General features: G+C 48.4%; 1 protein-coding gene across 1 annotated transcript in view; it reads left to right on the top strand.

Moving 5' to 3' along the window:
• The window catches only part of PRDX3 (peroxiredoxin 3), a 32,354-nt gene extending 11,664 nt beyond the window's left edge, over window positions 1-20,690 (top strand). Inside the window, exons 3-7 of the mRNA XM_068258029.1 lie at window positions 7,143-7,284; window positions 10,273-10,408; window positions 14,161-14,264; window positions 17,637-17,802; window positions 20,516-20,690. Coding sequence (XP_068114130.1) covers window positions 7,143-7,284; window positions 10,273-10,408; window positions 14,161-14,264; window positions 17,637-17,802; window positions 20,516-20,566 — 599 coding nt within the window. The 3' untranslated portion in view covers window positions 20,567-20,690. The remainder of the gene's footprint in view (window positions 1-7,142; window positions 7,285-10,272; window positions 10,409-14,160; window positions 14,265-17,636; window positions 17,803-20,515) is intronic.
• Window positions 20,691-21,421: the final 731 nt, after the last annotated feature.

Genomic DNA, 21,421 nt, shown 5'->3' on the forward strand with positions numbered 1-21,421 from the left:
ATGTTAGGGAAAATCTTATGGCCTACCTAGAAAAAGTGAAGGAGTTCCGAAAATCGGAAGCTTTATTCGTCAACTAAGGTCGTCTTCTAAGGGTCGTTTCAAAGGGTGGAAATTAACCAGAATTTACCAGAATTCAACAGCAATTCAGCAGAAATCAGCATTACACCAAGGTAACTTCCTCAATCTTTTAGCCTCACCTGCATTCCTGATCACTATCCAAACATCACACACATTGCTTCCTCTCTCCTACTCCATGCATCTTCCACCGTTCTCTACACATCTACCTCTGTCCAAACCACTGCCAGCCTCCTCTCCACACAACGTAATGCACCCCTTCCCCCCAGTCCTTTCTCTGGCTCACCCACACTTCACCCACCATATTCCTACCAACCCTTTGCCACCCCTCCACCACTACCACATGCTATTCCTCCACCTGCTTCTCCAGCTGGTCCCAGTGCTTTCTCCCTCCATCCTCAACCCACCCATTCCTAGACCCCCACTGGTCCCCAAACTCCCAGCCAACCCCCTTCCAGCCCCTCCACACTCCTCTTGCATCCGCAGACCACACCATAATAATCTCATTCCCATCCATACAACCCCCAGGCACTCTCTCCCTCTGTTTTGTGGTCTATGGAATGCCAGATCTGTCCGCAACAAGCTCACATCCATCCATGAGCTCTTCCTCTCTAAGGGCTGGTGCACACCGAGCGGCTTTTTGGGCGTTTTCAGATCCGCTTGCGGCTGCGGATCTGCTTGGTCAATGTATCTCAATGGGGTGGTGCACACCAGAGCGGCAGTCGTTTTGCAGAAACGAAAAATGCCTGGGTGAGGCATTTTTTGGATTTCGGATGCGTTTCTGCTTCAATGTTAAGTATAGGAAAAACGCAAACCGCTCTGAAAAACGCCTGTTCAGAGCGGTTTTGCAGGCGTTTTTGTTACAGAAGCTGTTCAGTAACAGCTTTACTGTAACAATATATGAAATCTACTATACTGAAAACCGCAGCAGCAATCCGCAAAACGCTAGCAAAACGCCTCATAAAAATAAAAATAAGCGTTTAAAAATCTGCTAGCATTTTGCGGATCTGCTAGCGGGTTTTGGTGTGCACCAGCCCTCAATCCCTCACCTTCCTCGCCCTCACAGAGACATGGCTCACCCCCTCTGACTGTACCGCAGCCGCTGCTCTCTCCTATGGGGGACTGCATCTCAGTCACACCCCCAGACCTGACAACAGGTCTGGAGGAGGAGTGGGTCTGCTTCTCTCCGCACCCTGCACCTTCCGGGTCCTATCACCGCCCCCTTCCCTGCACTTCTCATCCTTCGAGGCCCATGTAATCCGCCTGTACCAACCTCTCCCAGCCATCATTGCGGTCCTATATCACCCCCCATCTGCTCCAACTTCACTCTTCCTGGACAACCTGGCCTCCTGGCTCCCCCACATCCTGTCATCTGACCTCCCCACCATCATACTCGGGTGATTTCAACTTACCTATCGATGAGCCTATCTCCACTGCTGCCAAGCAGCTACTCTCCCTCACCAAATCCCTTGGTCTCTCTCAGCACACAAATTCCACCACCCACCGCGCTGGTCATACTCTTGACCTCATATTCTCAAAGTCCACCTCCCTCAGCAACCTGGACATTGCACCTTTCCCTATCTCTGACCATCACCTCCTCACCTTCACTATCTCCCCACCAACAACTTCTCTTCCCACCCCTCAGCCTGGTCGATGGCAGAGAGACCTACGTAATCTCAACCCAAATGTCCTAGCAAGTCCCCTTCTCTCCCTCTCCTCCCACCTACCCACCCTAACATGCCCCAATGAAGCGGCTGCACAATATAACCTTGCCCTCTCATCTGCTTTAGATCAAGCTGCCCCCTCAATCTTCCGCCCTATCAAGCCCCCTAACCCCCAACCCTGGCACAACACCCACACACGTAACCTCAGGAAAGAAACTCGAGCAGCCGAACGGAAATGGAGGAAATCACATCTCAATGCTGACTTCCTAGATTACAAGGCCAAACTGTTACTCTTCCACACTGCCCTCTCCGAGGCTAAACAAAGGTACTTTGCAGCACTGATTGTAACCCAAGCTTCCAACCCTCGACAGCTTTTTGCTACCTTCAATTCCCTCCTCAACCCCACTCCTCCCCCTCCCAGCTCCTCCCTCTCAGCCAATGACCTTGCCAACCACTTCACCACTAAAATTGCAACAATACGCAATGAAATTTCCCTCCTCCATCCCTCCCTTACCAATGCGTCTCAGGTTGTCCCCTTGCCTTCCCTCCCAGCGGCTCCCTTGTCTCATCCACCCCTCGCCTCTTTTGCTCCTGCCACCATTGATGAAGTCAGCCTGCTGCTAGTGGCTTCCCCCCCCCCCCCCCCCCCCCACATCCTCTCCCTGTGATCCGGTACCCGCGAATACTCTTCGTCCCCACTTCTCTGACCTGGCCCCAGTCCTCACCTCCTTGTTCAATTTCTCCCTTTCCACAGGCATCTTCCCCAAAGCATTCAAACAGGCCACTGTGCTTCCCCTGCTGAAAAAACCCTCACTCGACCCATCCCTACCCTCAAACTACCGCCCAATCTCCCTCCTTCCCTATGCTTCTAAACTCCTCGAACGCCTAGTCCACCAGCGCATTACCCAATACATCAACACCAATGCCCTACTTGACCCCCTACAGTCTGGATTCCGACCTGCGCACTCAACTGAAACAGCCCTCGCCAAGGTGGTCAACGACCTTACCCTTGCCAAGGCCAAAGGCAGTTATTCCATCCTGCTCCTCCTTGACCTCTCTGCAGCATTTGACACTGTTGACCACTCCCTCCTCCTCCAATCACTACAGTCCATGGGCATCCATGGGCTTGCCTTGGCCTGGATCTCCTCCTACCTATCCAATCGCTCCTTCACCACTTCCTTCAATGGCTCCTCCTCAACTCCTGCCCCCCTTTCAGTTGGGGTCCCCCAGGGCTCTGTTCTAGGCCCCCTTCTTTTCTCCATATACACTTCCTCAATTGGCAAGCTTATCTCCTCCCTGGGCTTCAATTACCACCTTTATGCAGATGACACTCAGATTTACCTCCATACCCCCGATCTCTCAGCCACCACCATAAACAAGGTCTCCTCGTGTCTCTCAGCAATTTCCTCCTGGATGTCAGCTAGGTTCCTAAAGCTTAACCTAGACAAAACTGAGCTCCTGATCCTTCCACCCCATGCTGCTGCACCCATCCCAGGTTTCCACCTCACAATCGACAACACAACCATTCTCCCTACCTCCCAGGCCCGCTGCCTGGGTGTCACCTTGGACTCTGACCTCTCCTTCATCCCACACATCCAAAACATCACAAGAGCCTGCAATTTCCACCTCCGTAATATCTCCAAGATCCGCCCATTCTTAACCCCGGACATGACCAAACTGCTCATCCATGCCCTCATCATCTCCCGCCTTGATTACTGTAACTCACTCCTTTCTGGCCTCCCCCTGAAACGCACTGCCCCCCTTCAATCAGTGATGAACGCGGCTGCAAGACTCATCCATTCTTCGCACCGCTCTGCATCCACATCTCCCCTTTGTGAATCCCTGCACTGGCTCCCTATCCGTCTCAGGATAAGTTTCAAGATTCTATGCCTGGCGTATAAATCTGTGCACAAAACATGCCCTACCTACATCTCGCAGCTTGTTCACAAGTATACACCAGGTCGCCCCCTCCGTTCCTCCAACGACCTTCGCCTCACCACCCCGCGCATTTCACACTCCCATGCCCGCCTGCAGGATTTCTCAAGAGCTGCCCCCACCCTCTGGAATGCCCTTCCACCACCCATCAGACTTGCTCCCTCTTTCAACACATTCAAGCAAGCCCTCAAAACCCACCTCTTTATGATGGCCTACCCACCTCCTACCACACAGTAACTCTCTTGAATATTTAACAGCCCCCCCCCCAGTGTTTCCACCCCTCCCTTTAGATTGTAAGCCTCTGGCAGGGTCCTCCACTCCCTAGTGTAATCTACAGGATCATGTGCTCCTGTCCTATGACAGCCTGTACTTGTATTACTGGGCCTACCTAACCAGCCCATATTGCATGATCATGTATTTTGTACAATTTGTATGTATAACTTTGTTCTATGTGTATAACCCTATGTATGTCATCCTTGTATCATTGTATATATTTATTGTCCAGCGCTGCGTAATATGTTGGCGCTTTATAAATACAATAAATAATAATAATAATAATTATACAAGTAAATCCAAGGGATTAAAAGCATCCACAAAGACCATTGCTAAATGGATAAAGGATTGCATCATACAAGCATACAGCATTATGGGTAAGGAGCCTCCAGATAACTTAAAGGCCCATTCCACCAGGGCAGCCGCAACTACGTGGGCTTACAGGGCAGGTACGTCACCGTTGAACATCTGCAAGGCGGCAACCTGGAAGAATCTGGGAACCTTCATGAGGCACTATCGGTTGGACCGAATAACGGAAACCGACCAAGATTTCGGAAGAACTGTCTTAACCAGCTGAGCGGTCTGGACGAGCTCAGCTCGTCCAACACCGCCAGAGGCTGCCGCTCAGGCCCTGCTGGGCCGATTTTAATGAAATAAAAAGCAGCACACGCAGCCGGCACTTTGCCAGCCGCGTGTGCTGCCTGATTGCCGCTGCAGCGCGGCGATCCGCCGCGTGCAGCGGCGAAAGAGGGTCCCCCCAGCCGCCCGAGCCCAGCGTAGCCGGAACAAACAGTTCCGGCCAGCGCTAAGGGCTGGATCGGAGGCGGCTGACGTCAGGACGTCGGCTGACGTCCATGACGTCACTCCGCTCGTCGCCATGGCGACGAGGTAAGCGAAACACGGAAGGCCGCTTATTGCGGCCTTCCGTGTTACTTCTGGCCGCCGGAGGCGATCGGAAGAACGCCTCCGAATCGCCCTCTAGTGGGCTTTCATGCAGCCAACTTTCAGTTGGCTGCATGAAATAGTTTTTTTTTTATTTAAAAAAAAAACCCTCCCGCAGCCACCCTGGCGATTTAATCAGAACGCCAGGGTGGTTAAAGGCAGTTAGCCCACCCTGAGGTTAGTGAGTGATTTCTTGCTTATCATCTCAATGTGTACCTGTCCTGGAGTGTTACTGGAAAAACCAGGAGTTAGCTCACCTGGTAACGACATTTTAAGTAACACTCCAGGACAGGTGGGGGTACCCACCCCCATATATATCAAATATTGCATGATATACATGTTATGTATGTAAATGTAATATAATAGGGTTATGTTTAGTATATTGTTCCTGTTCCTTTATATTATACTGCCTGACCCTTGGCCCATCTTGAATTTATAGAGAGGCTGAAGGATATTTCCTGTTCCTGGGAGAAGCCAAGTCTCAATGTGTACCTGTCCTGGAGTGTTACTTAAAATGTCGTTACCAGGTGAACTAACTCCTGGTTTCAAATACCTTCTGTTTTAAGAAGGCAAAATTTTATATACAGTACCACATCCTTATGTGTTATGTGATGGTTTTAAATTGATTAGAGGTGCATAACTGTGGCCTCCAGTGGGTTGGGTGAGTTGGAGAACAAGGGAATTGGTCAGATATCACTAAAAATCCAGGATGCTTGTAGGCTAGCAAAATGTTCTGTTGCAACACAGTGGGGAGGAGGGATAATGTGCAGCACATGAGGAGCATCAGGTGGGATGAGTAGGAGAACAATGGCTTCGGCCTGTAGGCGTCTAAGACATACATGTCAAATTGTGGCCTGCGGGCCAAATCTGGCCATCAGAGCCATTAAATTTGGCCCTCAAGTAGTTTCCCCACTTTGCATTATGTTTGGCCCACTCTAGACCACCAGGGAAGCTATATTGGAGGTGAAGCCCTAAATCACCTGGGAAGCCATATGGCAGAGGTAGGGGGGAAGCACTAGACACCAGGGAACTGTATAGGGGTGGGAGGACTGCCAGACACCAGGGAACTGTATAGGGGTGGGAGGACCGCCAGACACCAGAGGAATGAAGGAGAGGCACTAAACGTGAGGGAACTGCATAGGGGTTTGAGGGGGGAGGGGGGGGGGGTTTGGGTCTAAGACAACTGGGAACTTTATGAGGGAGGAAGGTTGCCGTTAGACATTGAGGTTGGCCCGCGACTGGGTCCCAGTGTACAACTTCGACCTACTTTTTAATTTGAGTTTGACACCCCTGGTCTAAGATGATCTGCCTGGCTGATTGTTTGATGAGGTATTGAGAGGAACATGCTAATTCAGTAAAGGTGAATTCCAGTCCGGAACGGCCAGAGTTCTCACACATTTTCGGCTCAACTCAAAGTAATTGCTGGGACGGAATCAGGAAAGGTGCGGTTCATCAAGTAGAAGAAACTTCTCCATTTCTCAGTCCATCTTACGCACTGGCATGGATGTGGCCCTTGAGGACTGGAGTTCGACACCTGCGTGCTAGATCCTTGTCAGAGGTTGCCCCGACTGGCCACTTTGGCCAAGAACCATCTGGCTTGTGTACAAGGCTTTAGTCCTCTCTCTCCGCAGATCTTGGTGACTGAGGCCTCTTTTTCCATGGACAGCAGAACTACTAGTTTATTGAGCAGTTCTGCCAGCCTCAAGCGCTGTACCAATAGCAGCGTTTGGTAGCTTTGTCCATGTCACATGGCTTAGGTTAACTGTTCGCCAGAATCCATGTCCTGTTGCTTCTGAGCATGCCAACCGCGTACTCAGATGTAACTAAATGGGGGGGTTTGCCTGTCCACTGCTTGTGCCGAGCGCTAGCAAGTGTCCGGCTGGTGAATGCGGTGAATTCACTGCTCGTGGAAAAGAGGCCTAATAGATGTCTTTCTTCCGGGGCTGTGGAGTTGGATTTGAGGAGCTATTTTTGTGTGCCTGGAGTTGGTAGTTTCATGAACTTAGTTGGAGTCAGATGATTTTTGCACTGACTCCACAGCCCTGCTTTCATCCTCACATATATATCTGTTTTGGGAGGAGTTGTCTGTATTTTTCAGACACAAGTTTCATCTTCGGACGTCAATGCTTCTTTGTGCTCTGAAAGGATCAGCATAATGACTTGGCACCTATGTACAGTAAATAAAATGGAAACATTGTCTGTCCTGAATATCAGCTTTGTACACACATGCCATCTTGTTCTTCTCTGTTACAGGCTCCTCGCGGCTCTTCCCCTCCGTTACCCAGCATGCACCACAGTTTAAAGGGACAGCCGTTGTCAATGGAGAATTCAAAGATCTAAGCCTGGATGACTTCAAGGGGAAGTACCTCGTGCTCTTCTTCTACCCTTTAGACTTGTGAGTGTCGCCAAACAAGTGAAAATCTTTTTCAAAATGCACGCAAAATAAAGAGCTCTGATTCTATAAGGCATGATCCATAGAAGCCAGATGGCCCCACGTTGAGAATCAGCGCAGCAAAGCACTCTCACACCACTTGGGGTCTGTTTCCACTACATGGAGATTGGATGCAGAAAAACCAACTCCGATGAATGCCTATTCATTGTGTTTCCACTAAATGCGATTTTTCTGATGCAGATTTTCCAATAGGCATTCATTGGAGTCACTTTTTCTGCATCCAATCTGCTTGTAGTGGAAATAGGTCCTTACCTATCTAGCCAGTGCACTTCTTCCTCTGTGCTGCTGTCATATCTCGGTGCCTGTACCCTGTGACCCGCAGATGAACTTGCCTACATACACAACGTCGGGTCAGTATGGGCACGGAGATGACAGAAGCACAGAGGAGTGTGCCGGCTGGGGGAGCGAGAGCGCTAATACTCCCCCCAGGGAGCAGCTTTACCTCCCTCTTCCAACCACCCCGCCTCCTTATCAGCCAGTTAGAAATAAACTCTTGTCTGATGGGTAATGTTGGTCGCTTTTGACCAAATTATGATCGGCAATATGTTGGGGCAACAATCTCTGGCGGATTCTATCAAAGTGCGTCTGCCGGGGAATGTATCACCGTGCATGGGCACCTTTAAGACGCAGGGACAGCCATGTATGTATGTATGGTATGTATGTATGTATGTATAGAAAAATACTTGTTCTACTTACATAAGATATGTATTGTACTGTCTACGTGTTGATTTCAGTGAATTTTATATAGTAACAGCAAATTGTTGTAGGCATTTTCCATCTTTACTACCTCTGACTGAAGTAATTTCCTCCCTTAGGGCCTTTTTCCACTACCCTGCGATTTGCGATTTGATTCTGATCGCAAGGTACATTAAACTAATGGAAACTGCAGCAGCAATTTCCATTAGTGCGATCCGATTGCGATGCGATTTTGGTCAAAACGCGATCATCGTCCTGCCGTGTTTTGGATGCGATTGAGCTTTAGTATACTGAGTATAGTAGCTCAATTGAAATTGCAATCACATGGTGGAAATTGAAACGCGATTGCATTTCATAGTGGAAAAGAGCCCTTACTCTTCTCCTAGAAACTGCACAGTCATATCTAGTTTGCTTTGTAAACACGTGAGCACAGCATAGATTGTATTTCAGCAGCTTCTGCAGAGGGGTGGGGTGTATTTACCTTCTCCCCCTCCTGTCACACTAAACTGCCCTCAGCCAATCATTGGGGAACAAGAATGTGGGAGGGGATATAACAAGCTTCCCTCTCCTTGGCAATGTACCAAATAGAGCCAGGCTGACTGAGATAAGATTTATTACAGCAGAAACGTGTGATTATATTGGAATGCTTATAGTGCAGGGTCACGTTGTAGACTGCATAATAAACCTAAAGCATTGGGTAAATGGAATATGATTTTATGGCTGACAATCCTGCTTTAAAGCGACTCAGACGAATGTAAGTGCAGCTCTGATGTTTACCCGGGGCTTCCTCCTGCCCCATAAACATATCAAAGTCCAAAGCCGTCTTTCCGCGGTCTGCCTTTCAGCTGCGGTGATCTGTTACCAGCCTCAGTCAATGCCAGTCAGGGTCTACTGCGCATGCGCGGACCTCCCACACATGCGCAGTAGACCCGGACTGACATCACTGAGACTGATAATGGAGATCACTGCGGCTGAACGGCAGACCGCGGGAGGACCGCGTGGGACTTAGACATGTTTATGGGGCGGGAGGAAGCCCGGCTTAACCTCCCTGGCGGTAAGCCCGTGCTGAGCACGGGCTATGCCGCCGGAAGGCACCGCTCAGGCCCCGCTGGGCCGATTTGCATTATTTATTTATTTTTTTGCTACACGCAGCTAGCACTTTGCTAGCTGCGTGTGCAATGCGATCGCCGCCGATCCGCCGCTATTCGTCGTGCCGCGGCCCCCCCCCCCCCCAGACCCCGTGCGCTGCCTGGCCAATCGCAGCCCCCCCCCCCCCCCCCCCCTCAGACGGGGGAAGCCCTCCAGGAGATCCCGTGCTACATGGAAAGGAAAAATTAGAAGAAAAAACAAAACTGATATGCTGCCCCCTGGCGGATTTTTAGCAAACCGCCAGGAGGGTTAAGAGCTGTACTTATGTTCGTCTCTGAGTCTCTTTAAGACACCATCTGCAGGGGGTTTGTATGTTTTCCTCCTGTTTGCTTGGTGCTCTGGTATTCCTTATGTTCCATAACCTAAAAGCATACTGGCAGAATTCATGGCCAAATCGGCCCTAAAGCCCTTACACAGGCTGGCTAAAACTTGCCTAAAAATCTAGCATGTGTGCGCAGATGCCCCACAACGTCAGTTAGCATGAGACAGTGCAGGGGAATTTGGGTGCGCCATATAGTGGCGCTCAGACAATAATTTCCTTCCCCTCTGCACTACAGGATGTCACTTGTTCACCACATCGTCCCTACTCCCCTCTCAACAAACCAGCACACGCTGCTAAGCTATAGTTCCCAAACTTGTGAGGGACAATGAGTGCTGTGAATTGTTCTGTATAAGCAAAGAGCGGTACCATATGTCTGCTCTATAAGAAATTCATGCAGCACGTTCTCACGTCTTTGTGTAGTAGGTGTGGACTTCAAGGGTTGATTGTGTCAGTTCTGGAAAGTGTAGTCGCTGCAAGGAGGCTCATCAAGTTATCTGACCCATTCTGGGTGTGCCTAGGGCCGCTGTTACAGATAAGGGTGGATGCACCATACATTGTGGAACAGAAGCACTTTTATGCTGTTATCAGGGATCTTGTCCTTTACATGTGGTTACGCTTATTACCGTAGTCCTACTGATGTCTGCATGTTTTCTTTGTGCTGAGTGTGGCTGACAAGTAAAGTACAGGTACTCGTTGCAATTTCTACAGGATGTCACTTTACACAATATGGAGCTCTAATCTCTATATCCTGTTTCCTGCTGCAGCACCTTTGTCTGTCCCACCGAGATTGTGGCATTTAGTGACAAAGCCAATGAGTTCCATGATGTCAACTGTGAAGTGGTGGCCGTCTCTGTGGACTCCCATTTCTGCCACTTGGCCTGGACCAATACTTCCAGAAAGGTAGGTGTGAAGCCACATAGCCCTCCCACATTGAATGTGAAGTCCCATACCCCTAATATTGTAAATGGAGTGAGCCAACGTAAACGGATATCCTATATAATAATTGCCCTATCCTGCGTACCTGTGTTGTGCCTAGCGTGCAAGCGTGGCACACGGACGGACTTCGGCAAGCACAGGAGGACAGACGCAGGGGGGCAGGCATGTGTGCACGTGCTGCAGGGGAAGGGGGGCTTAGCGGCTGCTTTTTAACGGGCTGGTCTTTACACTAGTTCAAAATGAAGGTGAATGTGGTATCCACAGTACACTTGAACAGGTGTGGACCTATCCCCTTTTAAAGGTTGAATGAAGTCATTTATAACCCCTTTCTCCAAAATTTTCTCTAGAAAAGTGGGTTTAAAGTGAACCCGAGGAGAGATTGACATGGAGGCTGCCATAGTGTCTGAATCGCACCAGAAACAACCATAACCATGCAGCTAATCTTGTCAGATTTGACAATGTCAGATGCACCTGATCTGCTGCATGCTTGTCCAGGGTCTGTGGCTAAAAGCATTAGAGGCAGAGGATCAGCAGGACAGCCAGGCAACCGGTATTGCTTAAAAGGAAATATGGCAGCCTCCATATAACTCTCACCTCTGGTTCACTTTAACCACTTCAGGAACATAGGCTTGCACCACCCTAGTGACCAGGCTATTTTTTACAATTTTGGGCTTTGCAGCTTTTAAAAGCTTGCTGCAGAGCCATAAAATGCGGCACACAAGTGATTTCCCCCCCCCCCCCCCCCCCATTTTCTGCCCACCAACAGAAAGCACACGGGGAGGGGGCGCAGCTGGCTCAGGGGCCCTGTAGGGAAATATGGCTGCAACAAAGCACCCCTTATGCTTCTTTATTGTTGAGGAAGGGTGGTTTCTGTCAGGGGGGCCCCTGGGTTCATTTTGCCCTGGGGCCCCACTGTTACTAGAACCGGCCCTGAACCTATGAAGGTAACACACCTGCCTCAGGCTCCACAGCAGACCATGGGAGTGGACACTAAACTGTCTACTCCCAATGGCCACACGTGATCTGGCTTCAAGTGGAAACACAGCCTTACTCTGTGTCACTAGAAAGCTGAGTGGGTATGGTCTCTGCAGGCTGTGGGACTACACAGGTTTTGTAGAATAATACAGTGAATCCATAGCCTGGTGTATACTAAAAGGCAGTATGTATGTGTTTAAAGTACACCGAATCCCAGGAGTCAACGTGAACTAAACAGAAGTAGCTTCACAGCAATCAACAGTGTACAATTTATGGTGAAAAGATCCAAAAACAGTGATGTGATATTAAGATTAGGTATGACCTGATTGACCACAAATCACACAGAATAATTATTTCTTATATCCCAAAAAATACTTTATTAATCCAATTATAACTAACGCTCTTAAAAAATGGCCAATAAAATGTACCCACCCCGCATCCCCAACCCCTGAACCCTCTACAATCTCTGCCAATAATGATTCTCAGCCTGCATGGACAGTGATAATACTACTCAAAAGGGCACTATCTATTAAAGTTCAGATGATCCAGTGACGAAGACAAAAGTTCAATTGCAGAACACCAGCAAGCAAAGCAAATGCTTGAGAAAAATCTGGAGGATACAGTCAGCAGATCAGTGTCCTCCTTGTTATTGTATTACAATCAGGCGTGATGGACACAGCGGAATAGGCTAGCACAGAGGTTCTCAAACTGGGTGCCGCGGCACCCTGGTGCGCCGTGAGCAGTTCCCAGGGATGCCGCGGCTGCCCTCGAGTCACGTGTCCCTAATCACGCAGGACTCATTCCTGTTCTGCTCAGTACAGCTAGATGCTGGACTGGCTGTGCCAGTGCTCTTCGTGAGCAAATCTCTCCCCGCCCCCAATACAGTGACAGCACAGTGGGAGGCAAGGGGGACTGGAGAGGATCAATAGGAGACAGGATAGAGATAGAGTTAGCCCCGCCTCCTCACAGAGTACAGCTAGTTTGTAAACCACAGGAGGTAATGACAACTAACTGCATCATGCAGATCTTCTCTGCACACCACGGAGAGCAAGGTACAATCCTGTATGTGAATTCTCACACTGTCTTCCTGCCTCCTCAGCATGTGCACAATCAGTGACTGCTGTATCTTTCTCTCCCCGATTAGCACTCTCATTCTTCTCTCCAGCACACTCACCCAGCTCCCCAGCACTCCCACTCTTCTCCCCAGCACTCCCACTCTTCTCCCCAGCACGCTTACCCTGTCCCTCCCAGCACTGTCATTCAGCAGCACCCTCATTTTGCTCCCCAAGCACACTCACTCTGCTAAGCTGCCTGACTAAAGCAAGTCGGGAATTAAATAGTTGTCATTACCTACCTAAAAGGGCATGCAGCCCATCTATCGGGGGCTACTGCCTACCTACATAGGTACTTTGTCTACCATGATGAGAAGAGCACCAACGACCTAGAAGGGAAACTGTATAACTAAAAAGGGGCACTAGAAATGAATCCAGGATAATGCCTATCTAAAGGGTTGCTAGTTAGATGCCTAACTAGGATGCCATGTAACTAAAAGGGAGATGTCCAATATGGTGTTTGTAATGCATATTCTTGGGCCATTTTTGCTGCATAAAATGATGAGCTTGCATTTTGGTAACAGTTTTTGTCAAGGGGTGCCTCGAAAAATTTTCTGAGTCATCAAGGGTGCCTTGACCCGGAAAAGTTTGAGAACCACTGGGCTAGCAGGGCAGTATGTTCACAAGTAGTTCCATGCAAAGTGGTATAGCCTGAGATAACAGTCAGCAGATCAGCATTCTTGTTGATGCAATGTAAATGAGTATAATGAACATAGCAAGATAAGCTGGCAAGACGGTGTATTCACAGACAGTTCCATGCAAAGCAGTGTTGGATCCCAGCAAAGCACATCAAAGGAAAGCAATTCCCATATATAACTTCCATGGTGAAAAGAGTCAGTCTGAAGCAACCAGGAAAAAAATCTGTCCTTGCAGGATGCATAAAAGTACATTTACACTTCTTTATACAGTAATAAACCTCTGTTACATTAAGTCTGTTCTTTGTCTTAATTGGTTTTTAATTACCATATTTCAACATTAATACAGAGTTTATGGTAAGTATGCAGTGTGGGATATAGTGCTGTTCTCTAGCTAGTCTTATTGTTAACTAACTCTAAAGCAACCAGAAACTACACTTAGGCCCAGTGCACACCAAAACCGCTAGCAGATCCACAAAACGCTAGCGGTTTTGGGTGCGGGTTGCGAAATTTGGCCCCGTACACACCGAGCGAATTTGGAGCGGATCCACCGCCCGCATCCGCCTGACAATCCGCATGGCTAATGTATATGAATGGGCTGGTGCACACCGGCGGTTTGCGGTTTTTAGCAAACGTGCAGCAGGATGCACGTTTGCGGTTTGCAAAAAACCTCAAACCGCCGGTGTGCACCAGCCCATTCATATACATTAGCAATGCGGATTGTCAGGCGGATGCGGGCGGTGGATCCGCTCAGTGTGCACTGGGCCTTATTCAGCAACAGCCAATCCCCATTGGTACCAGATACTGGGGGTTTTACTGTGAATGGTAACAATCTACCACCATGTTTAGTTTAACCCATAGCTCAGCCCTGGATGGGTTGCCTGCGGCTGTGAGGCATTTCAGCTTGACCCTGACCTCAATATCTTGTTGTTGACTGACTGTATCATATTGTGCTCTTCAGTGTTGGCATAACATCCTGTGCTCTGCTTTGTAGAATGGTGGATTGGGACACATGAACATCCCGCTGTTATCTGACCTAACAAAGCAAATCTCTAGAGACTATGGAGTCCTGTTGGAGACCCCCGGAATCGCACTCAGGTGGGCAAGAGACTCCAATACATTCCAGCTTCTATTTTTGATCTATACATTTTGTATATGTAGATGGGAAGGGTGAATGGACACCCTGAAAAGGAAAAAAACAGAGATAACAAATAGTGTTAATGTCACATGAAAGGAGATAGTATCAGAGAAGGCAAAGTGGTACTCGCAAAGGAAGGTCGCAAATGGGGCAACCAACCACTAGAAGCAGGTGAAGATGTGCCGGACTCCACTCGGGTGCCCAGGGATAGTGGACGTGGTCGCGCCCTTTGTGAAAAACAACCAATAGTCCTGATAGTGGCAGAAACCCCAGAAGGCCACGGAACACGCTCTGAAGGCAGGCTCGTTCCCACGAGGGACGTTTAGCGCTGGCGATTTTCAAAATCACTCTGAAAGTGCTTGTGCAATGATTGTCTATGACAAAGTTCACTTTGCCTCAAGGAGTGAATTTAAAAAATGCTCAGGAAAAGCGCTTAGAAAAACGGTTTTAACAAAACCGCATCGCCCACCCAAGCGCCGGGAGAGGGGAAAAAAACCCCGCCTCAAAAAAAAACCCAATGCGGAGGGACACGTGAGCGGAACGCAATGGGAACGAGGCCTGAGGGAGGGTGAATAAGCACATGGGGAGGAAAAGAGGCGCCCAGGGATATGATAAAATTGAGTTTAAGGCTGCTTACACACAGGGACGTTACAGCCGCATGTTAGTGCAGCCTGTAACGCTCCCCCAATGCACAGCAATGTAACACAAGTGGGCTGTTCACACAGCCCACGTTGCGTTACTTGTAACGCTGCACGTTCTTCCGAAAGTGCAGCATGCTACGGCGTTACAGCGGCTTAAGATGCGTTAGACTGTCTGCACATGCTCAGTCATGTTGGGGAGGAGCGGAGAGCGGCCAGGCACATGGCTAATTAATATTCAATGCACGTTGTGACGTGCAGTGTTTACTTCCTGGTGCGGCCGTTCTGTGCGGTGATTGGCCGGCGGGACCACGTGATGCCGCATGCGTCGAAGAGTGCGCATCACGGACGCCAGAGTGAGCTGCACAACGTGGCTCACTGACGTTCACATCGAAGAGCACCAGGCCTTGCGTTAGGTGCACGATATGCGACCATAACGTAGCACCTAACGCAACGTCTTAGAGTGCAAGTAGCCTAAAACAAATTAAAATGAGAAAGAAGGGTGAGGTGGTTTACCTCAGTGATGACAAATTCATATAATTAATTTTATTATGCTTTTTTTATTATATGAATTTATCATTTTGGTAAGACCCCTCACACTTTTTTTTTTTTTTCTCTCTCTCTCTCTCTTCTTTGTTTAGGGCTCTTTCACACTGACGTTGCGTTTGATGCGACGTTAAGGTCGCATAACGTGCCCCTAACTCAACGCATGTTAGCTTTGAAATTGGACGTTACATTTAACTGCGTTATGCGTCTCTTAATGCGTACTTGATGCGCACTTTTTGACGCATACTGATCGAACAAAAACCGCGCATGCGGCACATTAAAAAAAAAATTTAAAAAAAAATTACTGAGCATGTGGAAACATTCTAACGCAGAGAAATACGAGTAGAACGCACAGCATGCTGCACTTTTATTGAACGTGCAGCATTATACTCCAATGCAACGTGGGCACTGTGAACAGCCCATTGATTTATCATTACTGTCAGTTGTTCTGCGTTAGGGGCTGCTGTAACGTGCGGCTGTAACGTCGCACTGTGAAAGCAGCCTTAGTTTGTTTTTTACTCAATTTCATATCCCTGGGCGCCTCTTTTCCTCCCTTTGCATTTGTGTTCACCCATAACTGGAGTTTCCACACTTGAAGTTGGGGCACAATTCGGAGGTGGTATATCAAGCACTGAAGGCGGAAAGCAATGAGGGTTTGGGTATGCATGGGGGGGCTGTTCATTTTTGAGTCCATTAACTTGGGCACACAACCCATTCATTAAATTAGGCACCACCATAGAGCAGAAAGTAAATTTGTGACTGGTGCACCAAGTGATTAAAGCGGGCGCCTGAGTGCAGCTATATCATGGCTGAGCTCTGGCTGTCGGACACGTTGGTGTGTGGTGTGCATTCAGCTGCAGTGCAGATATAGCCATGCTATGTTATTGGCCATAGGTATAGCCAAGTACTGTTCACAGCAGCAGTGTTCAGCTAGAGAGGTGAGGGGATAGGGTTAAAGGTTAATGTTAGGCTTATTTATAGGAGGGTAAAAGTGGACCTGAACTCAGAACTTCCTCTCTGCTCTAAAAGGTAAGCAACACCATAATGACCTTCTAAAGAAAAACCTTTCCTGCTGATAGAGATCCTGCAATAAATCTGCAGCGTGCCTACTTTCTTTTATGGAAGCAGACCTATTAACATCCTGTTTACCAAATAACTGCTCTGCTGAGGCAGCCAGCTGACACAGCTGATAGATCAAATTGCAGTTGCGATTAGTCACAGATGAGGGGAATTAGGCTAATCTCTAAATACATACAGGGTGCATTGCTCTGTGGTTTCTTTCTGTCCTGTGCAGAGTTTAGGTCCACTTTTAACTATATAATTTATAGCCAGATCGACAAGAGAATCTGATTCACAAATCTCTTGTGAATCAGCCTTGTGACGCTGCTGATTTTGCCCACCTGGCTGCTCCCCAAATACCCTCCCCCCCCCCCACACACACACACACACACACTGTGTATGCATTGTAATCTCACCTATTCAGCTACACCGAGCACCTGCGGAGGAGACCAGGAGTTGCCGCTGTAGCTGGACAGGTGAAATTTACAATGCAGAAGTCACCAGGTGAGGATATTTACATTTGGGGTGACGGTTCCGTCATATTCGTATATGTTGTTGCGGTATTGCTCACAGTTGCCCCCCTTGCACCTGATCGACCACGTTGGACCGATATTTACAAGCTTCCTGGATTGATACATTCGGCCTGAATTCAGCCGTCAATCAGACATGCGTGTTGCAGCGCCAATTTTCATGTGATTTCATAAAATTATCAAAATGGGATTGTTCATCGGCCCGCAATAGAGCTAGATGTATGGCTAACTTTTGGGTTAGGGGATAGGGTAGAGGGAGATTAGTGTTGATTAACTACAAACATTCATCTGGGCTCGGAGCCACAGTAAATACTATACTTCTACTACTATATTATCAGAACATTCCGGCCCATGGTTATCACTAAATTACTAGAATTAGGCAGGGCTGGTGTTTGGCTTCACTTCAGGTTAGGGCTAGGCTAAGGTTACAGTAATGAAAAGTTATCAAGTTTTGGAATGGGAAAAGATTGAGACACATTGGGAGGCTGGATGGGAAGGGAGAGCTAAAGCTGGTTTTTGCCCTTTACAAGAATTGTCAACTTTGGTTTTGCTTTTCCAGGGGACTCTTTATAATTGATCCCAATGGAATAGTGCGACACATGAGTGTGAACGATCTTCCAGTCGGCAGAAGTGTAGAGGAGACTCTTAGGTTGGTGAAAGCCTTCCAGTATGTGGAGACACACGGTGAAGTGTGCCCAGCTAACTGGACACCACACTCCCCCACAGTAAGTATTGTGTATGGTGAGTGCTGTGAGAGGAATACCATGCATGCCTTGTGTGTGGTGATAGCTGTGTGAGGAATACCATGCATGCCTTGTGTATGGTGAGTGCTTTATAAGGAATACCATGCGCTGCCTTGTGTATGGTGAGAGCTGTATAAAGAATACCATGCATGCCTTGTGTATGGTGAGTGCTGTATAAAGAATACCATGCATGCCTTGTGTATGGTGAGTGCTGTGTGAGGAATACCATGCATGCCTTGTGTATGGTGAGGGTTGTGTGAGGAATACCATGCAAGCCTTGTGTATGGTGAGAGCTGTGTGAGGAATACCATGCATGCCTTGTGTATGGTGAGAGCTGTGTGAGGAATACCATGCATGCCTTGTGTATGGTGAGTGCTGTATAAAGAATACCATGCATGCCTTGTGTATGGTGAGTGCTGTGTGAGGAATACCATGCATGCCTTGTGTATGGTGAGAGCTGTGTGAGGAATACCATGCATGCCTTGTGTATGGTGAGAGCTGTGTGAGGAATACCATGCATGCCTTGTGTATGGCGAGTGCTGTGTGAGGAATACCATGCATGCCTTGTGTATGGTGAGTGCTGTGTGAGGAATACCATGCATGCCTTGTGTATGGCGAGAGCTGTGTGAGGAATACCATGCATGCCTTGTGTATGGTGAGAGCTGTGTGAGGAATACCATGCATGCCTTGTGTATAGTGAGAGCTGTGAGAGGAATACCATGCATGCCTTGTGTATGGTGAGTGCTGTGTGAGGAATACCATGCGCTGCCTTGTGTATGGTGAGAGCTGTGTGAGGAATACCATGCGCTGCCTTGTGTATGGTGGGAGCTGTGTGAGGAATACCATGCATGCCTTGTGTATGGTGAGTGCTGTGTGAGGAATACCATGTGCTGCCTTGTATATGGTGAGAGCTGTGAGGAATACCATGTATGCCTTGTGTATTGTTAGTGCTGTGTGAGGAATACCATGCATGCCTTGTGTATGGTGAGTGCTCTGTGAGGAATGCCATGCGCTGCCTTGTGTGGTGAGTGCTGTGTGAGGAATACCATACATGCCTTGTGTATGGTGAGTGCTGTGTGAGGAATACCATGCATGCCTCGTGTATGGCGAGTGCTGTGTGAGGAATACCATGCATGCCTCGTGTATGGCGAGTGCTGTGTGAGGAATACCATGCACTGCCCTGTGTATGGTGAGTGCTGTGTGAGGAATACCATGCACTGCCCTGTGTATGGTGAGTGCTGAGTGAGGAATACCATGCACTGCCCTGTGTATGGTGAGTGCTGTGTGAGGAATACCATGCACTGCCCTGTGTATGGTGAGTGCTGTGAGGAATACCATGCGCTGCCTTGTGTGGTGAGTGCTGTGTGAGGAATACCATGCATGCCTTGTGTATGGTGAGTGCTGTGTGAGGAATACCATGCATGCCTTGTGTATGGTGAGTGCTCTGTGAGGAATACCATGCGCTGCCTTGTGTGGTGAGTGCTGTGTGAGGAATACCATACATGTCTTGTGTATGGTGAGTGCTGTGTGAGGAATACCATGCATGCCTCGTGTATGGCGAGTGCTGTGTGAGGAATACCATGCATGCCTCGTGTATGGCGAGTGCTGTGTGAGGAATACCATGCACTGCCCTGTGTATGGTGAGTGCTGTGTGAGGAATACCATGCACTGCCCTGTGTATGGTGAGTGCTGTGTGAGGAATACCATGCATGCCTCGTGTATGGCGAGTGCTGTGTGAGGAATACCATGCACTGCCCTGTGTATGGTGAGTGCTGTGTGAGGAATACCATGCACTGCCCTGTGTATGGTGAGTGCTGTGAGGAATACCATGCGCTGCCTTGTGTGGTGAGTGCTGTGTGAGGAATACCATGCATGCCTTGCGTATGGTGAGTGCTGTGTGAGGAATACCATGCGCTGCCCTGTGTATGGTGAGTGCTGTGTGAGGAATACCATGCGCTGCCTTGTGTGGTGAGTGCTGTGTGAGGAATACCATACATGTCTTGTGTATGGTGAGTGCTGTGTGAGGAATACCATACATGTCTTGTGTATGGTGAGTGCTGTGTGAGGAATACCATGCGCTGCCTTGTGTGGTGAGTGCTGTGTGAGGAATACCATACATGTCTTGTGTATGGTGAGTGCTGTGTGAGGAATACCATGCATGCCTTGTGTATGGTGCTGTGTGAGGAATACCATGCGCTGCCTTGTGTATGGTGCATGCTGTGTGAGGAATGCCATGCATGCCTTGTGTATGGTGAGTGCTGTGTGAGGAATACTATGCATGCCTTGTGTATGGTGCTGTGAGGAATACAATGCATGCCTTGTGTATGGCGAGTGCTGTGTGAGGAATACCATGCATGCCTCGTGTATGGCGAGTGCTGTGTGAGGAATACCATGCACTGCCCTGTGTATGGTGAGTAATGTGTGAGGAATGCCATGTGCTGCCTTGTGTATGGCGAGTGCTGTGTGAGGAATACCATGCACTGCCCTGTGTATGGTGAGTAATGTGTGAGGAATGCCATGTGCTGCCTTGTGTAAGGTGAGTGCTGTGTGAGGAATACCATGCATGCCTCGTGTATGGTGAGTGCTGTATGAGGAATACCATGCATGCCTCGTGTATGGTGAGTGCTGTGTGATGAATGACCTACCCTGTTTTATATATAGAGTAACACGTTGCCTTAATCTCTCTCTCTTTCAGATCAAACCCAGCCCTCAAGGATCAAAGGAATATTTTGAAAAAGTGCACTGAATGTCCCAACCATTGCAGCCATCCAGATGTCGAATATTATGCCCTTAGGAGAGAGATGACCCCAGGAATCCTTTGCCGCTCAGTCATTTTTAGATTGTTCATTAAAGTCTCTTAAACCATCAAATTGATCTTTTCGTTGAGTAGAGAGTACGCTATTACAGTATTATGTGTATGTGGTACAAATCCTACACTAGCCTGTTGTTTGAGAACTTTATAGTGGTATGAAACTCTGCATTCTTTTTTTGCTCTAAAAGATTTACAGCCTTAACCCTACTACCAGGAAAAAAAATAATTGTAGCAGAACAGCATTCAAACACAGCACTTTAGTGGAGTGCTTCTTGCTTCAGTGGGCAGCTTCTGCTGCATTCAGAAGAGATATTATATTTTGTTTACATTCCTGTGTGAAATACATTTAGTAAACGTTAGCGAAGTGCTGAGACTGAGCTGTCAACTTCTAGTATGTGTGCAGCTGAGAAGTGATCATTCGATAGATTTTAATATATAAATACAGCAGCTATGCAATAAAGTACAATTGCAGCTTTCAGAGCAAATAAACAATACTTTGGGACCTTGTAAATGGACAATATAACTTGTGCACAAAAGCAAATAAAACTGTATGGGTAATAAAAAGTAGGTAAACACTTTTTTAAGTTTTATCCCACTTAACCTTTTCGGGACCGGCCACCTACCCCCCCCCCCCCCCCTTAAGGACCAGGCATTTTGCGTGGGAAGGGGGTACATGCGTTTGGGGGGGTCAGGCGGCCGGATCCCATCTGTGGCTACCTGGATGTCCCCCCATGGTGGCCTGGGCCCCCCCTTCTGCCAGCAGCCTTCACTTACCTTCCAGGCTCCAGC

Source organism: Hyperolius riggenbachi, chromosome 10, assembly GCF_040937935.1.
Source record: "Hyperolius riggenbachi isolate aHypRig1 chromosome 10, aHypRig1.pri, whole genome shotgun sequence".
NCBI lineage: Eukaryota > Metazoa > Chordata > Amphibia > Anura > Hyperoliidae > Hyperolius > Hyperolius riggenbachi.